A 17830-nucleotide genomic window follows, 5' to 3' on the forward strand; every position below is an offset into this window, starting at 1 on the left:
CAGGGGACATTCTACATAACTAGATTCTCAGTGTATCTCCAGAAAGTAACTACATATAAATAAGGTAATGCATCAAATGATAATCATTATTAAAGACAGTAAGAATATTCATAATTTTTAATTTTCTCTTCTTTTTTGTACTGGGACTCTCAGGACCTTGCCCTTGCCAGAAAGGTACTTGTGCTACTAAGCTATATCCCCAGCCTTGAATTTTCATATTTTCTATAAAAAGTTTTTATAATCACAGCACATACAGCTTCGTCTTTTTCACAGAGTGCAGCACTTTAATACAGAAGACTTTAAATTGGAGTTGAAAAATTTGTATCTATTTAAAAAGGATACTTTGGGTCAGTGAGATAGCTCAATGGACTAAGATCCTGCTTAGGCAAGCACCAGGACCGGGATTCAATCCCTGGCACCACATGCTGCACCAGCCCTGGCCAAGGGCACCCGCCTAAGGATGCGCTGAGTGGGCCACTGAGTCTGGGTGTGGTGGTGCATGCCTGTAATCCCAGCACTGAGAAGGGTGAAAACAGGATCACTATGAGTCTGAGCTGCATAGTGAGGCCTTGTACCAAAAACATAAGTGAAAAAAAAGGATACTTGGAATAAAAAAAAAAAAAAAGGATACAGCTGAGGCTGTAGTTTAGGGGCTGTGCCTAGGAAGCATAAGGCTATGGGTGTGATCCCCAGTATCACCACAAAACACACAAAAACATATTCTTTAACAAAGCCAGTTTTTTGCTTGAAATTTTCACTTGGCAAATATCAATTCTTGACATAAAAATCTTAAGAGTATAAAAACAAATCTAAGTATGTCAAATTTAAAAATGTTGATGCAGCTTTCTAGTAAGCATGAGGGAAGTTATTTCCTTACCAAGAGGAAAGGCTTGTTTTCATAGGGGGGGCACCCTGGCAATGTAATCATGAATACCTTACAACTGTCTTCTTGCAGCAAGCCTCTCCTCCTCATATTCTAGACTACCTCAGATACTCTTTCCTGAACTCATCTGATTTTATATTTCAGGCACAATGAGCAGACCATAGTTCTCTACAAATAAAAGGAAATGTGTGTAGCTTGGTTCTAAAACTTTTTTGATAATGCCATTCAAACTGTAGCTATACACCGGGTTATTGCTTTCTTTGGAACAGTTATAACTGACAAAAGTCTTTTCTGTAAGACTGTGTGAGAATAGCCCTTCATATTCAGTTGGGCAGGAATTACTTTTCCCTAACTACATGTAATACCTGGACTTACTTGCTCATGTTGAAATTCATCTATAAGCTAATACTCACTTCACACAGCTTTTTGTTCTTTATTTCAGACCTTAACCATGCTTGAGATGGAATGTATTCTTTGGAACTGGTAGTCAGTTTCCCACCAAAACCCTTTTCAGGAACAAGAATGGGTCCTCTTGGCAATCAGTCCACTGACACATTGGTCATCAGCAGGTAAAGGTACGAGTATATATTGGTCAAACTGAAGGAAATTCTGCTGATCTAATTATACAGGCATTATTATTTATGTTATTTACAGAAAAAAGAATATGCACATATATATCAGTGTACATGCACTATTGATATTTATGTCTATACATACATGCATACACTTAACTATCCTGTTTGATCTATTATCCCCACCATATTCAATTAAAAAACTAGAACTGAGAATCATTCATATCTAAACATAGATCAAGCCAAAGAATTTACTGATGGTTTTCCCTGGACAGCCTCAAGACCAAAGTTTGTTCAAGGATATTGCATGGTCTTTACTTAGTAAGTTTTCCTACTTTGGTATTATTTTCATACAAGTGACAATTTTGGAGTACTTTTGTGCCAGTTTGTCAAGTTCCTACCTGGCCTGATTAATAAGCAAATTACTTATGAAAAAAACTTGAAAGATTTATAACCAACCCTAAAGGCATTGATGTCCAGACTTCGGTCCATGTATTTCTTCTTCTCATATTTATCTCGAATAAATCCCTCAACCGCTCTGCAAAAAGCTCATTAAGGATTAATCAATTCTTTCTAACAGTAAGAATATAAAAGGTCAAATTTGTATCTCATGAAGTACTATTTTCTTCTTTCTTTCCTGTCTGGTTTCCCCATAAGACTTTTGTCTCTTCCTATGCACTTTTCTTGCCCAAAATCTTAAAATGTTTTCTTCAAAGTTACTGCAGAAAAGCTTTATTTCCTATGACAGAAGCAAGTCAGGTCAATCGGCACACTGACATCAGAGGTATTGGCGGCTATTCCAGAATACAGGTGAAGCCCTTAGATCAACAGGACTCCAAAAAGTCATCTAAGTCCTCTTCAAAAATACAAACTCAGGCTGGGGAGATAGCTCACTAGAATAAGTGCCTGCCTGGCAAGCCCAAGGTCCTGAGTTTAATCCCCAGTGCCCCAAAAACAACAACAAAAAACAACCCCCCCCAAACTCTTGTGCATCACTACCGTATTCTGATCAAGTGGGGTCTTCTGCATACTTCCATCACCAAAAGGGAAAAAAAGGTGATCTATATGCTACACTTTGAGAGGCATCATTTTTATGGGATTTGGTTTTCTGTTTAGGTGCTGGAACGGTTGGCAAATATATGGCAGATGTGCCACAGCGGGCTGTATCACTGAAAGCTCTAAAAGGTTTGCCTCACTGTATGAGGGGGCTTCCCTGTATAAAACAGCTAATTCTTTCATACAAGACATAGAAAGGTGAAAAAAATGAATGGTAGTTTGCTGACTGCCAGGGTCCAATGAAGCACAGTAAACTATTCTTTTTATCAAACAATAGTTTCAGAGACCTAAAAACTAATGGAAATGTCACTTTATGGAAGAATTCAGAGTAAAATCATAGGGTCATAATTCCTGAGTCTCCCCTACATGGCCCTGTATGACAATCCTCACATCAGCAAGTATATGTGCACTTTTTCTGATGTCTTGGTTGCAGGAGAAAGGAAAAACCAGGTCTTTGATTAATCCATACAAAGATGGCCTAGTTAGATCCTAAGACCTTCAGTCTTGTCTAATTCTCTTGAAACATCAAAATATCACTTAGCCTTCTAAGTTGCTCCAGAAAAGATATGGATCTATCTGAGGTCGCCGAAAGGTCTCAGGAAGATAGGCTTCATAAAGTCGGTTTGCTTTTCCATTTCCCATCTCTTGCATGCACTGTGATCAAAGAGAATGTAGAAACATGGAATGTCAGATTAGGAAAGAAAAATGTTTCATCCAATTCTCCCATTGTACACTTGAAGAACCAAGCTAGAGAGAAGCAGAAGCAATATTCAAATTTGTGTATTCTGGTTTCCAATCCACAATTCTAACCACCCTGCTTGGAATTCCCAATTACTTATCCCCACATCTGTGTTTCCTCAGGTCCTTTTATAGAAAGATTTGCTTGCCAAGATACATTTAACTCAATAATAATTCAAGATTTCATTTGAAAGTCCAAGATACACAGCTCCCAATCAAAATGTCTACTTGTCCACCAATAATGGGTGTCATAATTCTGACTTTATACTATTGCATTAATTAGCCTCATTACTAGAAAATGTATATTTCTCATTAGACTTTTGAAATAGATCCCTTAACCCCCATGAAGGATAAACCCCAAGAGCTTTTAATATTCCAATTCCCAGATGACTCCATGGCTTGTAACTTCCTTCATAACATACAGTAAGTAAAGCATAACTGAAAAGTACAACTCACCATTTTAGACCTTTAATGATCTACTAATACAGTCTGTACATTTCTAAGGGCATTTTCTGATTTGAAAATGCCTCTTATTTCTATCACCAACTTTAACAACTAGCTTTCTTTAGACCATCCATATTTACCTCACCCTCAAAAGAGGAAAAAGTTGAAGTTCTTCAATGTAGCCAGAGAATGAAGAAGAACAAAATCAAGGCATAGACCTTAGGTCAGCTGAAATTAGTAACTTAAGTCTGACCCAGCTTACCAAGCTATCAGGAAGCAAGATATGTGCTCAAGGCCAGCCCAAACTACATAGTGAGCCCTGTCTCAAAAGAAAAAAAAAAAAATCATATGTTCATTTTAGGAATAAAACAGTACCTGTCAGTCTTTGATTTGAGAGGTTGTTTGTTTGTAGTGCTGGGGTTTGAGCCCAAAACCTCATGATAGGCAAGTGCTCTATCAATGAGCTAAACTCACAGCTGGGAATTTTTTTTTAAAGTGAATGCCTATATCTAAAACTATAAATCCTAGATCTATAAATGCCAAATGTCTTAGACAAATCCAAACATTAATTTTAGACACTATCCAAAGATACTTCTTAATTCTTTTATGGATTTATGGGGCTTTAGACTATACATTATTTGTGGAGTTTTTGGTTTGTTTGTTTGGTAGTGCTTTTTTTTTTTTTTTTTTTTTTTTTGTCTTGTTTTTTTCAGTACTGAGAATTGAATCCAAGGCTTTCAAACAAAGCTACATCCTCAGCTGTGTTTTTTTGTCTGTTTGTTTGTTTGTTTTTTGAAACTAGGTCCCACTAAAATGCTAAACTTCCTAGGCTGGTCTCATACTTGCAGTACTCCTGCCTCAGCCTCCTAAAGTACCAGGATTACAGCATATTCAGCTCTGCTTGTGTTTTAAAAGAAGTAAAATATAGATAGAAAAACATGTATCTTAAATAAGATTAAAACTCTCTGCTAAGGTACAAAATTTTTTGTTGGTGGTGTTTTTGTTTTTTGAGACAGGATCTCGTTATATAGTCCAGGCAGCCCTTGAACTCACCTGATACCCATGCAGGCCTCAAACTCATGACAGTTCTCCTGCTTCAAGCTCCCTCCCCAGTGCTGGGATTACAGGTATGGGTCACCATGGCTGGCCAAGAATTTGACATAAGTGTTTCACAACTAAATTTTCCTCTATGATTACCTTTGTGCCCAGTTTGACTGAAATTCATCTGGAACTACTTTTATGTGCAGGATATATAGGAACAGCTGACCCTCCCTTAGCTGTGTAAGTACCTGAATCTGTTCTTGAGTCCATTGGTCAAGGTTAACTGACTTTACCCTGGATATGTGCACCCCCAGATTCCTGTGGATCCCAGCGCATCGAATGCAGATAAACACACCAATGTTCCAGGAAGCCCATCGTGGCCCTGTGAGAGTCAGGAGAAACACTATCAAATATAACTTACAACATTCAAGGCCCAAAATATATTTAGATTATCAAGCAACATTTATGCTAGAACAAAAGTGAAAGTTTTTAATCATAATGACCTCTTTATTAACTTTGTTCTTTCCTCCACAGATCAACCTTTTTTTTGTTGTTGTTAGTTTAAATTAAATGTAGAGTACAGTAGCTTCTAGTATATTCAGAGAGTTGTGCAATAACCACTACTACCTAATTCTGGAACATTTCCTCTCTCCTCTCCCTTCCTCTCTCCCTAGACTGTTTCGGTTTTGTAGTACTTGAAATTGAACCTAAGACCTCTTACTGAGCTATATCCCTAATCCTTTTATTTTCTGAGACAAAGTCTCCCTAAATTGCCCAGGCTGGGCTCAAATTTAAGAGCCTCTTGCCTCAGTCTCCTAGAGTGCTAGGATTGCAAGCAAGTGCCACCACATCTGGCTTAAAAAAAATTTTTTTTTCATGGTGAAGTCTTGCTATGTTGCCTAGGATGGTCTCAAACTCATGAGTTCATGAGTTCAAAGGATCCTCCTATCTCAATGTCTCAAGTAGCTGGGACTACGGGCATAGGCTGTCATGTCTTGCCTAATTCCAAAACATTTTCAATCACCCAAAAGAAAAACCTAAACCCATTAGCAGGCACCTCCATTACTTCTAGTCTTTACCTCCTGCCCATGGATCTACATTTGTTTCTATGGATTTGCCATAGAGATACTTAGTATAAACAGAATTATACAATATGCTGACATTTACTAAGGAACAGTTCTTTTATTTTTTTTCATTGTACAAGGATGAGTGTTGAAATGCAGATATTATAATACTCTGTTGCATAGATAAGAAAAAACCAGGAGAACTGTGCAAAGCCAAGTCACATTTTGGTTAACCCTGACACCCTTACATGAACATTACCCCTGAGAGAATCTGCAATGTAGTGGGCCTGGCTCCTGTTTTTTCAGTAGGACAAAAGATAACAGACATGGCACACTGGCCTAAAGTTCACCCTGAAACTGAAAACTGTGTCCTCTCCTTCCTTCCCGACCTATAAAATATTCATCCACATTAACTTAACAGGATCCTTTCCACTTAGGGGGAGGTCTCTGCTTCACACAACTGTAGAATAATCTAGATTCAAAATTGCCAAATAATACAATCATTTAGGTGCTTATTGAAACAAAAGAGAAATATCATATATGAATTTTAATAAACTGTTACTAAAATCTTCCATTTCCTGATAACTTTGTTTACCCTAATAATCCCTTTAGAAAATTCTCAAAGTCCTCTGCATAAATTATATATGGAGAAAAGTGACTTAACTTTTAATGAAATCTGCCAGACTTACTAAAAAATATGAAATAATTCCTTCTCCCTCATTCCACAGAAACTTACCACATAAAATCAGCATGATATAAAAATTAGCAGAAAAAAATTAGTGGTTGCAATAAAGAGAAGAAAACATAAACTGATGCTCTAAGTGACAAGCAGGACCTGTGTTTAGAATAAGAAAGACTTCAGTTCTGCAAACACAGACAATTATTTGGTTAGCTTGTGGGATTTGACAGTCATTTTAATGAAAGAATATTATATTGCTATGGCAAAATTCTTAATTCTGAGTCTGCAATTATTATAATAAGAATGTAATTTTTTGACAAGCCATTCACTTACTGAGGCAATACTACAAATACAGAAGGCGTAAGTCCTGATGACCACCTGGTGGGGATCTCTGCCGGAAATTTTAGCCCAATACTTTTCTCCCTCAGTTTTCTTGATAGGCTGATTTATAGTCTAAGAAGACCTTCAATGCCTTCAGAACCTCAGATGGACTTTCAGTTTGCCTTTTATATAGTAAGCACACAAAGACTCACACACATGTTTCAGGTGTTAGGGTGTCATAGAAATGCAAAATGAAAAGTCTGAACAAATGTGAAAGAGACTTTTTAGGGCCCTGTATGTCTATTTTTGGTAACAGTCTTGAAGAACTCGAATAAAATCTGTTGCATAAGATTTAAAATGGAACTCCTTCATTCTAGAGTATTTCTATTCTAGTGTGTATCCTAGTGTATTTATTTACTAACAAAGTCAGAAGCCAAAAATACTGATTTAAAAAAAAAAAAGTTAGCTATGGAATACTCACATTATCTGCTACCCAAGAAGGCAATTCCCAACATCTAAGCCACTGTGACAACTGTGGAATTTCTCTAAATCCTTAAAGCATTTGATCCTGAGGAATGTCAAGACTGAAAATTGATGTTCTGGGGGCTCTGACAAGCCTTTAGTGTAAAATGACAGACAACCATGTTTTCCTGAAAAGACAGGGGAGAGCCTCCTTGGTCACCCTCCCAACAGTGCTCCACCTGACATCTTCTTACAACCTCTTTCTAGTCAAATACTGACTTCTTGCTTAGACACCCAGTCTGTTATTTTAGAACCATTAGATGTATTAGTCAGTAACTGCATGATCCATAAAAGATTCTCAAGTTGTACAAGAGAAAAATACAAAAACAAAAGTTGCTTACAGATGGGTACAGAGGTGTACACCTATAATCCCAGCACTTGGGAGGCTGAGGCAAGAGGATGGCTGTGTTTGAGGCCAGCTTGAATTATACAGTGAGTTCAAGGTAAGTTCAAAATATGCAGTGAGACCTTGTATCAAAAGCAAAATAAAACAAAACAACTGAGTATGGTGTTACTCATAGGCTGCAGGGTTTTGGTCAGAGGCAGAGTGCTAGCCTACCCTATGTAAGACCTTGGGTTTAACTGCTAGCACCAGGGAAATAAATGGGGGGGGGTGTTTAAAGAATGAACTTTGCAGCAGAAATGGTATGAATGCAATTCCATCAGTGGTTACCCAGATGACTTAAGCTTCCCAAACCACAGTTTCCTCATTCATAAAATAGGTATACTAATGTTGTCCTGATAGTACCTAGATTAGAGGGTTAATAATGTGAGAATATGATATAGAATGAGGTTCCATGAACCTATTTGCCACTCACCCTCACTGATAAGAGCCAGTTAACTCATTCACACATATGTATGGACACTATGGAACACTACAGAATACTTTCTTTTAGATAGGAAAATGATCCTAAAATGTCAAAACTAAAAACTCAATTATCAGAAAAATAGAATTTACCCTGGACACAATTTTTTTCCTTGTTTTAAAAGAAATGTTATTGTGTATATTTAAAGTAAATAACATGGTATTTTAAGATGGATATACAGTAAAATAGTTATTAACTATAGTGGAATGGACCCAATTTCCTTTTCCTTTTCTTTTTTGTCTGTCTGTCTGTCTGTCTGTCTGTCTGTCTGTCTTAATTTGTATTTATTTTTTGAGACAGAGTCTCACATTGCAATTCGGGCTGCCCTTGAATTTACTATGTAGCCCAGGCTGGCCTTGAACTTGTGGTGAACTTTCTGCCTCAGCTGCCTGACTGTGGACCAATTTTAGTCTTCCAGAAACCATGGAATTTTAAGCAGGTTCCTTTATTTTCCTCAAAATAGTCATTGAAAATGCACTATCTACTGGACTATATTGGAATATTTTGCTGAATTCACACATCTACAATATTTAAATGACAATGGAATACCCTTCTCTGACAAAACTAAACAAAAAAGGGGATACAAATGAAGGACCATTTTGTATCTGTATATTCAAAATAGTTAGGATAGATATACAGCTTTCTCTTAATTCAATGAAGAGAAAGATTTGATCTAATAGTGTTCGTGGACAGGATATCATGTCTGCATCTTGTACTATGAATAACCACTCAGAGGACAGCAATATGTAATGTATTAATTATTGAAACTGTCCTACTAATCGGTTTTGAAACTATCACATTGCTATTTGTTTCTCAATAAAATTATTGAAAACAAAAAAAGAAAAGAAAGAAAATGCACTATCTAAAGCGCCATCTGTTGCCCTCCTCTGCTTCACACCCACCCTGCCCCTGCACCCACATTTACCCCACAACACACACAAAGGAAGAAGGCCCAGGGCTGTTTGCCTGAGGTAGAGTTTGTAGATTCTATAGCACCTAGCATTACTATCACAAGACCAGCCTAGTTATACCCGGAATACTTGCAAAATAAATCAATTGTTCACTATGTATTAGCTATGAAAACAAGTGGAGGAGGTAATTTTTGAAATTGTAAATGGGAGGAGATGCTGAGAAAAAGTATTCTGAACCGTGTTGAAAGCAAAAACCATAACTAAAATAAACTAATAATTTGCAGAACACAAAAATAAGGTCATGGGCTAGGACTGTAGCTCAGTGGTAAAGTACTTGCCTGGCATGTGTGAGGCATTACATTTGATCTCCAGAACTACTAAATAAATAAAATTAACTACAGAAGTACCAATCCAATATGAAGAAACTTGAACTCACACAGCTTGTTTGCACACATTTTGGAAGTGTTTTTAGGGTTTACAGTGTCTTTTGTAAAATGGGACATATGTAAAAAACATCTAAGTTAAACTCAACTTCCGGACAGCATCACATATCAAGTTACTGTTGCCCTCCTGCAAATCTCCCTTGCTGGTAAAACTTTCCCTACCACCAGAAAGCCAGGACTAGAAGGGTTCAAGGCTTGGGAGCTTGGAAGCAAAAGAACTAGAGCTACAGATGTATTGTTTCCAGCTACTGTGATAATAAGTACAGCTTGCTGATCTCTCATCTATAGAGTTCAGATAAAGTTTGAAAAAAATCATAAATAAATTTGTTGCTATCTATATTTTGATTTGCCACACTATTGTATTATTAAAAAGTTCTTCAATATGTAAGGTGAAGGAGAAAGAAAAATTCTTTTCATCTTCCACCCAATCTCTATAGAGTGGAACCTTCCAGAATTTATCTATTTCTTCCTAGACCTTTTTTTGTTGTTGTTGTTGTTAAAAAAAAAAAAAAAATGGTGGGCCGGGGAGATGGCTCAGTGGAATAAGTGCTTCCCTGCAAGCACTCAGGGCCTGAGTTCAATCCCCAGTTCTGCCCCCCCCCAAAAAAAAAAGGTTTTGTACATGGGATGAAACAATATAAATTCAAAACTTACAGATCAGGGTTAGCTCTATTACACATCTCTTTTAAAAAGTTTATGAATCTCCAGTCAAAACCAACAGGATATGCTGGGTATGTCTCTCCAGAACTGTGACTGCTACACTCCCAAGCAGACCACAGGATGCACACCACCTGGAATGTCCTCAGAAGGCTCTGTCATCAACAGGTAACAGAGTAAAACCCCAGAGTCTTGTCTTTCCAATGAACAGGTACAGACAGGGATCTTCCTAGAACTTTTTGTCTTTTCCCCAGTAAGCATTCATTCTCTTAGCATTATTTATTGTATACCTAGCTTCCAACTACCTTTATGCATATGGGGGCTACAAAGGTAGAGAAGTGAGATTTCTTGATTTTAAAAAAGCTTACAAATAACAACTAAGTATGTCTCCAGACTCTCATAAGGATCTTTCTAAGCTGGGAGTGTGGTGCACACCTATAATACCAGCACTTGGGGAGGCTGAGGCTGGAGGATCATTGCAAGTTCAACACCAGCATGGGCTACCAAGTGAGCTCAAGTCCATCCTAAACTGCCTAGAAAGACCCTATCTCAAAAAGACAAAAAATAAAAAATAAAAAACAACAACTTCCTAAGATTGACAGCTGTCATGCCCTCAGCCCCAAGGGAGGTCTAGTGGACTAGTCCCAGGATCTTTCTACCACCTTTAGGGTTATATTGGAGGATATCTTCTAGGCTGCACTTATAAGAGTCAGACTCTGCAGACAGTGGTAAATCTCTGACTCTCGGCCTGGGTGCTGCTTGGTGCTGCTGCTATCTTTCTATGGAGCAGTCAGAAAACCTGCGTCTAGTAAGGCAAAGATCAGAAAGGGATGGAGCCCATTGCTTATAACCCCAAATCCAAGTGGGTTATGATTAATATAGCCAGTCTTCCTAGTCAGCCCTCCTAGACACTTCTCGAGGGCAACAGTAATCATAACTTTAGCCCTATTACTGAGGAAATAAGGGAGCTATCACCCAAGCAGTAGTTTCTCCCAAAGTTCAGTGCACTGTTCCCATGACAGCAGAGATGTTCTAGTGCCCCAGCATCATTGCAGAACATATTCATCAGCAAGGCAGCAGATGCTACTGGAAGAGCTCCAGATAGGTGTCAAGGTACTATAAGTCTCAGCCGCAGAGGACTGGATGGGGTGGCTATGAACTGCCAAAAGCTGTATCACTAAGAGATGTAACACTTGAGCTGACAGACAGTGATACTCAAGGCTCAGAAATATAACACTAAAGAAGAGCCAGGAACCACTAACACTCAAAGCCCAGAACCTCTATTAAGGAAGATGTACTTTGCCAACTTAGGACTGCTATCAATTTGAGCAGAAGAATCCTAAAGTGACTGGTGACACAATAATCTCCTAATGTCTTTCCACTTTTACAGTTTCTTTCTTCCCAAGCTGAAATTAAAACCAATCCCCACAAAAGAGCCAACTCAAGCTCTACAAGAAGCAGAAGTCATGTTGCCATCCTACTGTTTAAACCCCTTCCATGGAAGACTTTCTTCTATTACAGTTGAGTTAAAGAACAAAATCCTTAACATGGTCTCCAAATTCTTAAATGTCTAGCTCAAGCGTGTGTCCCAAAACCTTCAAATCCTATGGCTAGTTTTCTTTCATTACCCCAAGGTACCAACAAGTTCCCTCTTAGACTCTCTGGTCATTTGTACATACTGCTCACACGTCCTAAAAAGTTCTTTTCTCGCCCACCATCCACCGCTTGAACTCAGCCAACTACCATATATCATGAGGGTTTCTACTGAAATGTTTCTTCCTCCAAGAAACCTTTCTTTGGCTCTTATCTTCACCTGATTAATTATCTTTAAACCTTTTTTTTTGGCTTTTTAAATTTCTTATGGAACATTTCAAACACATAAAAGCAAAGTCTGCCAAATTCAGCCATTACCAAGTCCTCATCCTTCAGTTTCAGCTACACAGTCCCACCTACTTTCCCTCACCCCCCCCCTTTTTTTTTTCAGTATGTGTGATACTGCGGTTTGAATCCAGAGCTTCCACATGAGCTATATCACCATCCTTTAAAAAAAAAAAAAACTGGTACAGCCTTGCTAAAGTGCCTGGGCTGGGCTCAAACTTATGATCCTCTTGCCTAAGCCTCCCATAGTACTGGGATTCTAAGTGTGGTCAGCTAAACCTAGGGGTTATTTTAAAGCAAATCCCAAGAATTAAGCTATTTCATCTGTCTATAGATGTAAAAGATAACTTTTTAAATGTTATGAACTTTCATTTATCCTTTACTTTTTCTAGTTTGTAGCATATATGTACATATATATTCATATTCATATATTTATTGGTGTGACTGGTTAACATTTCTTTCCCACTAAATCTTAAGTACCACAAGAGTTGACACCAGATCTGTGACATTTACTCTCATTCTTGGGGTCTAGCACAACTCCTCACGCATAGCAAAAATGCAAAATTTGTTTGAAAATTAATTTAAAATTACTATAGGTAAACAGATCATTGACCCCTCACAGGTAGGAAAGCATCACAGAAAAAAAGGTCAGGTATATGAAGAAACATGTTAACTACATGACCAGTAGTTGTTGAAACTGAATGACAGAAATGTTATTCAATTTATTTTATATGTATTTTAAACTTTCTGCAACAAAACACTTGTATAAAAAGCCAAAGTTGATCTACCATATTTACTTTTAAGATCTTCGTTACTTTTGGGAGGGAGAGACAGAGAACATGACATGAGAGGCTGGTTTCATTTCTGGCATAGAAAAGTGTATTCATTTTTAACAGTGAGCTTTACATGAATAATTTGTGCATATATTTCAGCATGCCAATAAAAACTTTAAATGTTAAAAATGTTCATTATTATATCTTTATATAAATTAGAAATATCTATAGTATACAAAGGAATTATGAGATCGCCATACAATGGAGAAAAAAATTTTATTGTTCTCTACTTGACTCAGAAAAATTTCCAGGATATAGTAATTTTTAAAATCCAGAATTAAAAAGGTATATATGAAACAATTCCATTTTTGCTTAAAAACATGAGTAAGTGTATAAGTACACACAGGAACAAAGTCTAGAAGAATACATGTAAATACTAAAAGCTCTTGTCTTAGGGAAATGAGATTGTGAAATAACTGTTTTCTTTTTTTCTTATACCTGAGAAATTCACGATATATTTTAGGGACTCAATGGATACATTCAAATTTTCAAAATGTGACTTGCTAAACTAAGGTCAAGTCTATCCCAAATCTAAGACTGACTTAAAGGCGGGCCACCAAGAAACCACCAAGGGTGCTGTGCAGTTATGAACAACAGTTACTACTTATACAACACAGCCCTGCTGCCTCAAACTCAGTAGTGGAAAGCTACAGTTTATTATTTTCAGTGTTAGGACTAAAGAATACTTTTACCAAAGATAATGCTCAATTCTATTTATCTGCCTGTCAACCAATAAAGAACAGAACAGAAACACTTTATAAACAGACTCGGGAAACTACAAGGATAAGGATGTCACTCAACTAGACTCTGAATCCCAGATACATTCTGACTCCACGTGTACAAAGAGGGTGACATACTTGTCTGACTGGAGTTTCTCTGGGCATAACTGCTGTGTTCTCACAGAGCCCGTGTGTGCCAGCCTCCATACCAGGGAGGCATTGCCATGCTGGTAGATGGGGGCTGCAGAAAAGCACCTGGTGTAAAGCAATTCTTAGGGCCAACTTGAAGGTTTAAAATGAAGGATGGAATTATTTCCTTGAGCTCTTCTCAAAGTAATGTATGCACCTCCCAATCCACTGTCAAGCACAGCACCGTTCTATAAGAACATAACTTGCACACACTGGGCTACATTAAAAGGAAAAAAGTCAGAACTAGAGGCAGAGCTCTGTGGTAGGGCACTAGCTTTAGCACAGGCAAGGGCCTGGATTTGTTCACCAGCACCGAGCAAAGAAAGTTTTCATAAGTGGCACATTTTAGAGATCCATATGGCATCAACAAAAGACAGGTTCTTATAAATAGCTCAAGGATAAAAATGAACAGTTGTTGGCTAATGAACCTGACACCTGACTATCATAGTTTTAAAATGTATGTCCAAAATAACCCTAAGAGGACTTAGATTTATTTACCTTACAGACAGCAGCTCAAAATGCTGAGAAGCATCATTTGTTTAGAATAAAATATGATTGTGTTTATAGTTACTTATGGGGGCAAAAGAGGTTATTAGAAAAATACCTAGAATCTACAATTTCACTGGCAAATTGCTTCAACAATAATCCCTATTTTACATTTTTAAGTGTGTATTTCATAATTTAAACAAATTTTAGCAAAAAGCTATTCAATATAATCATTTTAAATTTCCACAAAAACCAAATAATTCCATCTGCTTGATTTACTTCTATGTTGACATCTCATTGCATCCATTTGATGCACTACATATCCCATGTACAACAGGCAGACATCTTTGGAGGGGTGAGTTCTCTCATGAATACCCTCTAAGAATAGCGAGACTGGCAGTTTTTATGTATCCATCCATGTGCACATGCATGTATTTCAAAAAGCAAAGCATCATCTCTTCATCTACTGTTAACTTAATGTTAAGAGTGGGGTCCACCAGGCAGCTGTGGAGCACTGGCAGGTCCTGAAGGCACTTGGTTAGGGTTACTGGGCATCGGGTAGAGTACTAGAGTGGGGTATGAGCCCGCAGGTCCAGAGGTCCAGGCCCCTTGTGGAACAGTGCTCCAGGAGATGGGAGGGGTGGGGTATGGTCTGGAAGGTAGGGCATACCGGGGTTGGGTACTGCGCTCCTATGCCTGGCACCCACGATCCTGAACACATGGAGACCCACAGACCTAGGTGCCCCGCAGGAGCTGGGTCAGCAGGGGTGCCTTAGGGCCACGGCAGCTCCAGGAAGGGCATGTTTGGTGTGGAATACGGCCCAGTGGGGCAGGGGCCCCGCACTGCTGCAGCCAAGTAAGGCTCCCCGCGAGCAAGCTGACAGGAGGGTTGGGAGGGAGGGAAAGGGGGCGTGTACAGTCCTGGGTGCACAGCTCCAAAAGGCGCACAGCGGAGGGCGTTGTGCTTGCCTGGGGTCCAGCCAGCATTGAAGGCTGGGCGCTTGGAGTATTTCACTGGCTGGAGCAGGGCGGCCCGGGAGGGCCTTGCTGGACTTGGAGCTGCTCACAGCCAAGGTTTTGGTGGGAGAGTGTTCGGGGCATGCATCTACCAACCAAAACTCATCAGGCAGGGCTGGTGAGATGGCTCAGTGGTCTAAAGCACCTACTTAGAACAAGCTTAGCAAAGCACAGGGACCGCGGTTCAATCCCCTACCACCACATGCCAGCCAGCCCCGCCCCCTGGTGGGCTGAGTGCCCCCCTCCACACATAAATAAATAAGTAAAATTAAAAAAAAAACTCATCAGGCATTTTTTGCTTGTTCTTTGACTTTTCCACACAGGATGACAGCAGCTACTTTTCTGCCTTTGATCACCTTACTACTTCACAGTAATTCCCTGGTGCCCTTCACTGCCTTCTGGCGGGATCCAAGCTCAGTGACCATGATGGCCCCCATTGAGGTAGACCCAGAAGAAGTGGACACAGCCTTCTATTTTCTTTCAATTTAAAAAGTATATGCAATGAACTTGTATTACTTTTGTGTTCATTTATTTTGTAGCACTGGAGAACAGTCCTAGGTCTTACATATGTTAAGTAAGCACTGTACCACCAAGCTACACTCTCAGATTCAAGATACAAATATTTTAGCTGTGTGTGGTGGTGCATGTCTATAATTCCAGCGTTGTGAGGCTGAGGCAGGAGGATTGCCATGAGTTCATGGCCACTCTGAATTGAACTACATAGTGAGATTCTGTCTCAAAAAAAAAAAGTACAGATATTTGAAAAACAACCTTCCATAGCTCTTTACTAGCTTCAGGGTAAGATCAAACTCTTGATCATGCCATATAAAACTCATTAAGGAAGCTTGGCATGGTGGCCCACACCATGAGAATGTGAGGTAAGAAAAACACAACTTAGTGACCTAGCAAAACCGTGTCTCAAAATAAAAAATAACAAGAGCTGGGGTGTAGCTTAGTGCAAAGGCCCCAGAGAGTGAGGGATCTAGGGACCTGTGCTTTACACATGCTAAGTATCATTCTGAAATACACTTCACACTCACATCTCTGCCTTTACCAATTTTTCCACCAGGAATGGCTTTGTCCTCTACTTCTTGCTTGATAAACTTCAAAGTACAGAACAGTGAGCTGCAACCTTGTTCTTCTAATCGCTAACCACTTGTAAAAGTTAGCTACCTACAGGTTTCTCTTGCATTAAGTACACTGTGACTACAGAAGGCAAGGACCATGTCCCTCTGTTATTTTATCTTGAACATTTAGCCCAGTGCTAGCACACAGAAGATAATAGGATAAAGGTCTGTTAAATGAAGTCATCAATGAGCAGCATAAAAGTATGTATTTTTTTAAAAATGAAGGAAGAAGCAATTTGTAGTACCTTACAGGCTGAGGAATCACACAGAAAGGGCTGAGCCTATTTTGGTGAGATTCCAAAGGCAGAACTAGTTTCATTCAGCACACATTGATTTTAGCATACTATAAGCAATATTTTTCTAATAATTAAGGTTGTATGAAAATAAATGTAGCATATCCAGCAATAGTAAAACCCAAGTAGGGGAAAAGGCTGGGTAATCAATGCTCAGGAATGGCAGAAAAATGATGCCCATAGAGTAAATTCAGTGAACAGTGAGCCTTAAGGTCCTTTCTACTATTAGAGTTCTAGCTGATCATTGTTAGGAAAGTTTTAGGCCATTTTCTGATTAACATTCAATGACCCTGAAAATGCAACATCAGAAAATCAATTTATGAAAATAATAGGTTTTGATGCACCTAAAACACTGAATTAAATTCAGTACATTTACTTTAGATTGGCATTGAAAATTGGCTCCATGTAATACATACATGAGGAATAATCTAAAGCAAAACCCACTGATTATAAAATAGAGGTTAATTCTTTTTTACTTAGTCTGTCATTAATATGACACAAAATTTGGAAGCCAACATAAAAAGGAATACTTAAGAAATCTAATGCCATTTACCTCAGTTCACCCCATCTCCATTCTCTGGATTCAATACACAGAATACATGGAAATATAAATAGAGCTGGGGAGATAGCTTGACAGTCTAAGCACCTGTTTGGCAAGCACTAAGGACTCAGGTTCCATCCCTGGTACCACACGGCGTGTCAGTCCCACACCAAGCTGGCCACTGAGAATGCCATAGTGATACATGCCTTTAATCCCAGTGATGGGGAGGCTGACACAGGAGGATCACTATGAGTCTGAGTGAGACCCTGTACCCAATAAATAAAATATTTAATTTTATTTTTTAAAAATGAAATATGAGTATGAACTTGGTGAAACTAGATAGGGTAATTGAGGGGTATATTTGCCAGCCCATTTTTATGTATAAAGAAGAGAATTCATCCAGTTCCCTATGTCAATTAACAATCACTTTTACTTTTTTTTTTTTTTTTTTTTTTAAGCTAACTTGAACTTCCATATGTACAAACATTTTAAGGAACCAAAATAAAGAGTTGCCAAATTAACCTCTGATTTCAGAGTGTTCTGTAAGAGA

General features: G+C 38.5%; 1 protein-coding gene across 1 annotated transcript in view; it reads right to left on the reverse strand.

Moving 5' to 3' along the window:
* The window catches only part of Smap2 (small ArfGAP2), a 54555-nt gene that overhangs the window by 14728 nt on the left and 21997 nt on the right, over positions 1-17830 (reverse strand). Inside the window, exons 2-4 of the mRNA XM_004645967.2 lie at positions 4983-5116; positions 3080-3165; positions 1915-1993 (exon numbers count right to left, since the gene is read on the reverse strand). Of these exons, the coding sequence (XP_004646024.1) occupies positions 1915-1993; positions 3080-3165; positions 4983-5116 (299 nt within the window). The remainder of the gene's footprint in view (positions 1-1914; positions 1994-3079; positions 3166-4982; positions 5117-17830) is intronic.

This window comes from Octodon degus, unplaced genomic scaffold, assembly GCF_000260255.1.
Source record: "Octodon degus isolate 3935 unplaced genomic scaffold, OctDeg1.0 scaffold00245, whole genome shotgun sequence".
Classification (NCBI taxonomy): Eukaryota; Metazoa; Chordata; class Mammalia; order Rodentia; family Octodontidae; genus Octodon; species Octodon degus.